The sequence below is a fragment of the Eumetopias jubatus genome, unplaced genomic scaffold, assembly GCF_037043125.1.
Source record: "Eumetopias jubatus isolate StellerSeaLion01/CBP00866 unplaced genomic scaffold, mEumJub1_p1.0 scaffold_12, whole genome shotgun sequence".
NCBI classification, from domain to species: domain Eukaryota; kingdom Metazoa; phylum Chordata; class Mammalia; order Carnivora; family Otariidae; genus Eumetopias; species Eumetopias jubatus.
In genome coordinates this window covers 47,093,740-47,100,349 of record NW_028274818.1, presented here as the reverse complement: position 1 = coordinate 47,100,349, position 6,610 = coordinate 47,093,740, and the positions used below count along the sequence as shown (strand labels likewise).

Sequence of the window (6,610 nt, the reverse complement as noted above, 5' to 3'; positions counted from 1 at the left end):
GATGGACTATTTACAGGATAACTGGTAAGAAGCTATTGTGGAGAGGAATTCACATTTTACAGATATGTACATCGACGATAGCTATTATAGTTAATTCGGCCAATTAAAAAAAATGTAATGTATGTATGTGCTGCATATACACTAGGTCATGGCTGGTCACTAAAATCATGACATGTTTGAAATACATGACGTGTAAAAAAGTCTTTCTTGGCCCAGTCTGTCCAGACCGTGACTCCTCGGCCCCCCAAAGACCTGGGGATGAGACATGGGGACGGCCGCGCAGGGAGATTCCCTGCGCTCTGGGACCTCGGGCCGCTCGGATTCCGGGAGAAGTGTAGTATTGTCCCTCCCCGCAGTGGGATCCGCCGAGGCACCCTCTCTCGAAAGCGCCGGGTCAAATACTGGGAGAAAGGGAATTTGGCGCAAATCGCACTCCGGAGCTAAGGAACTGGGGGAGGAGAACCAGGAGATCGCAGCGGGGAGGGGGGCAATTTGCTTTGCACCCGCCTTGGGGAATCCGAGGGCAGCTTCCCGGGTTTCCGATTTTCTCATTTGCGTGGGTAAAAAATCCTGCCCCCACCCGGGTCTTACGCAATTATTTAAGTAGACAGGGGGAGGGGGAGAGTTGTGGGGGGAGTGGGTAAAAAAAAAAAAGGCGGAAAGAAACAGTCATGCTGTCACGTGGGCTTAGTTTTCACGCATAAAAGGAAGGTTCTCTCCGTTAGCTTCCAGTTGTCAAACAACTTGCAGCAAGCGTCAGGGTTACGCTCGGGGACTTCGCACAGCGACTGCTCCGGCTCCGCAGCCCAGAGCCCAAGTACGGCAACGCCTCCGCCCGCCCGCGCTCCTCCCGCCGCCGAGATGCTTGCTCGCGCCCTGCTGCTCTTCGCCGCCCTGGCGCTCTGCAATGCAGGTGGGTACCTGGCGCCCCGCAGCGGGGACTCCTCGCCGAGGTTCCGCTCTGACCTCCCGGATCCTCCCGGTACTTTGAACAGTCCGGGAAAGGAGACGATGTTCGACTGGGTAGAGAGCTTGGACCATTTTGAGTCCAAAAGAAAGGGGTGAATACCCCAGCTTTGCCACCAGCTCTGATCATCCTGAGCCAGTAACTTAACCGGTGTGGGTCTCACTCTTCTCATCTGCTAAATAGGAACAGTGTATAATTTGCAGGTTGTTATTATGATAAGACACGATCGATCAATATATGTGAAATGTTTGTGTGTGGTGCCCACTATTAGGGAATGGGAGTCATTGTTTCAAAATTAGTGCTTTTCTACCCATTAGAACAAAAGTTGAATGAGAAAAAAAATTAGTGCCTTTTCTGACCCAGGAAAACCCAGGTTATTTAAGATAAGCAAAATATTAACAATGATATGTTTTTACACTGAAATTTCCCCTAAATTTGATTACTGTACTAGATACGTCCACTTTAGTTATGAAAATGCTACTTCTTTGAGCTCTTTAAAAATGGTAATTTGAACATCTGAAAAGTTACTAAAGAAAAAACTGAGCAACATCACTTCCCTGGTTGAATATTGTTATCCTTATTTAGAATAGGAAGTTGGTATTTTATTCATTATAATCATTCTGTGCCACAGGTTAAAGAAATTGTTTTCCATGACTACCTGTATATTTCTTGAATTTATGTAAAGTTGACCATACTATATAAAGCAATTAAATGTTTAAATCAAGATTATGGAAGTAAAGAATGACTTCTTACTGTCTACTTTTATTGTAGCTAATCCGTGCTGTTCCAACCCATGTCAAAACCAAGGTGTATGTATGAGCATAGGATTTGACCAGTATAGATGTGACTGCACTCGAACAGGATTCTATGGCGAAAACTGTTCAACACGTAAGTTTGCCCTTGGGTGCCCTTATTTGGACTGGGGATACATGTAGTTATCACTTTACACTCTAGTGTCTTAGAATGGGTCCTGTTAATCTTCCCCCCCCCTTTTTTTTTCTCTTTGCAGCTGAATTTCTGACAAGAATAAAATTATTCCTGAAACCCACTCCAAATACAGTGCACTACATACTTACCCACTTCAAGGGAGTCTGGAACATTGTCAATAACATTCCCTTCCTGCGAAATGTAATTATGAAATACGTGTTGACATGTAAGTACAAGTCTCTTTCAAGGTTTTCAGTTTCCTCAAGGAAAAATGTTCTTTATAAAACTTGAGATTATTAAACCTAATCCCGAAATCTCTTTTCAACCTTGTCAAAATGACTTACTTTAAAACAGATATTTTTAGTTTGCCTTCTGTCTTCACGGCCCAAAATACATCTCAGTCCCGTTAAGTTTGTAAAGTTCTGTCTCACAGTCAGAATTCTACTTAAATCCTGTACACCTCTTCTAAATTAACTGCTTTTGCCAATCTGTGAAGGAAATGTGGTCCAGTTTACTGAACGTCCATGGATCACAGAATTGCACCTAGTAAAATAATCTGGTTAATCTGGATTTGGGTCAGCAAGAAAATAACTTTGTTACTAAAGCAAGTGTCTTGCCCAGACATTCCTTCATAGGCCTCTTAAACAGTAGGTGGATGATTATTTGAAAAATCAAGACGGCTCGATCATGTTTTATGTAAAAGTATATATACTTTATTAAAGATGCATTTTAATGAATCATTCTGATTTTTTTTTTTAGTAGAAGTGGCAGACTTTGAAGTGTAACTGTTTTACAGTAGGTTAGCTTTGTTGGTATTAAATCCAGTCTTCTGTGCCACTTTGCACATTTTACAATAAAAAGGAACATTGATGTGGGCACAAATAAAACAAAGTTTTTTTTCTTTAAATTTCAGCCAGGTCACATTTGATTGAGAGTCCACCAACTTACAACGTGGACTATGGCTATAAAAGCTGGGAAGCCTTCTCCAATCTCTCCTACTACACCAGAGCTCTTCCCCCTGTGGCTGACGACTGTCCAACACCCATGGGTGTGAAAGGTGAGTGTGCGGGAGGCAGGTCCCAGCCCTATGCACTGCAGTAGGGATTGGATTGCTACCTAGAAAATTCAGCCCTGAACTCTCTTGTTAATAAAAGCATATTGTTGGCTTTCCTAAGGATTATCTGTGGAGATTTTTTTTGTAAACTATTCCAGTGAATGGACATTTTGATATAATGTCTTCACTTAAATTCTTTCATTAAAACCAAATTAACTTTGCTAGTTAAACAAAATAGGTAAAGTTATTCATTAAGAAGGTGTTTCCCCATTTCTTAGAACTTCCATTTATATTCTAATCCTGTTCACACTTGTATTTCTCCTGTAAGTGAAGAAGGCCCCATAGGAAATAGCTGCTTCCTTGAATTTGTAAATGAATTCTTATCTTAAGCTTTTCTCATTTTTCAGGCAAGAAAGAGCTTCCTGATTCAAAAGAGATTGTGGAAAAATTTCTTCTAAGAAGAAAGTTCATTCCTGATCCCCAGGGCACAAATATGATGTTTGCATTCTTTGCCCAGCACTTCACCCATCAATTTTTCAAGACAGATCATAAGCGAGGGCCAGCTTTCACCAAAGGACTGGGCCATGGGGTAAGACAGAGTTAAACTGAAATTATAGTAAAAATCATAACTGAGTGCTGTGTGTGTGTGTGTGTGTGTGTGTGTGTGTGTATTTGCTATACCAGATTTACCCTCTTTTTAAAAAAATGCTCTGTCTATAAAAACCTTAATGGAATTTCTATTTTTGATTCACTGGTTTAGTAAAAATACACATGTGTACACACATAGACATAATATTTGTAATTTGGCTCTTACATTTTAGTTTAAAATACTAGCCCTGCAAAAAGTGGTGTCTTCAAAAACATTTGTACCCTGATTATACTACTTTAAATATTATGAGATTTTTGCAGCATTATTATCCCTTGGAGTTCAATGACAGTTTCAATTTGCCAGTAAGAATTTTATATTAATAATATATTTTCTGATTCTTGTTAAAAGAAATAGTTTATAGTGAAGCATATTAGATACTTATAACTCCATATGAGATACTAAATACCTTTTCACTAAATATATACTATACTTCACTATGAGATACTAAATACACAAGAGACAGGTTTGTAGTGTCAGTGGATAACAAGTTAAATAATTTGATAACATATTTTTCTCACAGCCACAAAATACTAAATTTATTATCCACTGACACTACAAACCTATGTCTCTTGTGTATTTAGTATCTCAATATGTTATCAAATTATTTAATGGTATAGTATAGACACTTCAACAGCAACAAATTAAAATTTTTCCATAATATTCTAGGTGGACTTAAGCCATATTTATGGGGAAACTTTGGATAGACAACATAAACTGCGCCTTTTCAAGGATGGCAAAATGAAATATCAGGTTTGTTCTATTTGAATATTAAGAATTAGTTATGACTCACGACTTACCCACTTAAAAAACTTATACTGATTAAAATTTAATGTTTTTATTACTGTTGTTTTTTAGGTAATTGATGGAGAGGTGTATCCTCCCACAGTCAAAGATACTCAGGTGGAGATGATCTACCCACCCCATGTTCCTGAACACCTACGGTTTGCTGTGGGCCAGGAAGTCTTCGGGCTGGTGCCTGGTCTGATGATGTACGCCACAATTTGGCTACGGGAACACAACAGAGTGTGCGATGTGCTTAAACAGGAGCATCCAGAGTGGGATGATGAGCGACTGTTCCAGACGAGCAGGCTCATACTGATAGGTAAGCAAGAAGAGAATATATTTAAATAAAACCCTCTTCTGCAGAGAAAACTAACTTGATACCTTTGATATGTTTTCAGTAATTCTGGGAGAACATGGTGAATGTAAAGTCACATCCTCCATATTAATTCAGTTCAATCCTTGAGCATGAATGGAAATACGAATACCTTTTGTTTTGATGGTATAAAGGACAAAAATAGAAGTGAAGGAAGAGCGGATTCACAGCATTTCAGTTGCTTGAAAGTTGGTAATCAGAGAATTAATGCTCTAAATTTCTTTTTATTTTGTGTAAATAGGAGAAACCATTAAGATTGTGATTGAAGACTACGTACAGCACTTGAGCGGCTATTACTTCAAGCTGAAGTTTGACCCAGAGCTGCTTTTCAACCAACAATTCCAGTACCAAAACCGTATTGCTGCTGAGTTTAACACACTCTACCACTGGCATCCCCTTCTGCCTGACACCTTGCAAATAGATGACCAGGAGTACAATTTCCAGCAGTTTATCTACAACAACTCTATATTGCTGGAACATGGGCTTACCCAGTTTGTGGAGTCATTCAGCAGGCAGATTGCCGGCAGGGTAAGCCTTGTTACTGAAAAACAAAACAAAGGACTACTCAGTAACTAGAATTTCCGCCATTGAAATGATTGTTCTCAGACTTACCAATAACGAGTAATATTTCTAACTTGGATAGTTTAGGTCTCAGCTGGGAACATCAGTCTTCACTACTCTGGACCCAGGGAGTGAGTGCTTTCTTTTAAAAGTAGAAATCATCATTAAGTTGTTCTACCATTTTATTTTCCACAGGTTGCTGGTGGTAGGAATGTTCCAGCTGCAGTACAACAAGTAGCAAAGGCCTCAATCGACCAGAGCAGACAGATGAAATACCAGTCTCTTAATGAGTATCGCAAACGCTTTCGGCTGAAGCCCTATGCCTCGTTCGAAGAACTTACAGGTGAGAGAAACTTCTTTGAAGCATCAAGGGTCAAATGGAAACAACAGAGAAGTTGAAAGGGAACTGAGCAAAGGGTTAAAACTTTTCTTTTTCTGTAAAGTTTTTTACATTGGTTGTACGTCTTTGTCACCTTCACAGGAGAGAAGGAAATGGCTGCGGGGTTAGAAGCCCTTTATGGTGATATTGATGCCATGGAATTGTATCCTGCCCTCCTGCTAGAAAAGCCTCGTCCAGATGCCATCTTTGGTGAGACCATGGTAGAAATGGGAGCGCCATTCTCCTTGAAAGGACTTATGGGTAATCCCATCTGTTCCCCTGACTACTGGAAGCCTAGCACTTTTGGTGGAGAAGTAGGCTTTAAAATCATCAACACTGCCTCAATTCAGTCTCTCATCTGCAATAACGTGAAGGGCTGTCCTTTTACTGCATTCAGTGTTCAAGACCCACAGCTCACCAAAACAGTCACCATTAATGCAAGCTCTTCACACTCCGGACTAGATGATATCAATCCCACAGTCCTACTAAAAGAACGGTCCACTGAACTGTAAAAGCCTGTTAATCATATTTATTTATTTATATGGACGATTTCTTTTAACTTAATTATTTAATATTTATGTTAAACTCCTTATGTTACTTAACATCGTCTATTAAGAAGAGAAGGGTCATACTTGGTGAAGATTTTCATGTCACTACTTTAAAGATGTCTTCAGGTTAAAGGGGAAAACAGTTTTCATTCTGTTTTGTAAATGAGTTTGACATCCTTTTACTTGAATTTCTTTTTATATTATTTATATATAATAAGAAAGGGAAGATGTTTGGACATTTAAACGTTGTTCCAAGATGGCAAAATGCTGCAAGTTTTTTTCCACACTATCGGGATTTTCTAGTGTATCTTCCATGATACGTTAGAAGCAACTACCTGCACACTGCTCCTTTTCTTCTGTTAGCCACTG

The 6,610-nt window shown here is 39.6% G+C and overlaps 1 protein-coding gene across 1 annotated transcript; it reads left to right on the top strand.

Moving 5' to 3' along the window:
- Positions 1-861: 861 nt before the first annotated feature.
- Positions 862-6,205, top strand: PTGS2 (prostaglandin-endoperoxide synthase 2). The gene is made up of 10 exons (XM_028121554.2): positions 862-913; positions 1,739-1,855; positions 1,977-2,120; positions 2,808-2,951; positions 3,356-3,537; positions 4,264-4,347; positions 4,453-4,699; positions 4,995-5,281; positions 5,510-5,657; positions 5,796-6,205. The coding sequence occupies exons 1-10, from the start codon at positions 862-864 to the stop codon at positions 6,203-6,205; spliced, it is 1,815 nt and encodes a 604-aa protein (XP_027977355.1).
- Positions 6,206-6,610: the final 405 nt, after the last annotated feature.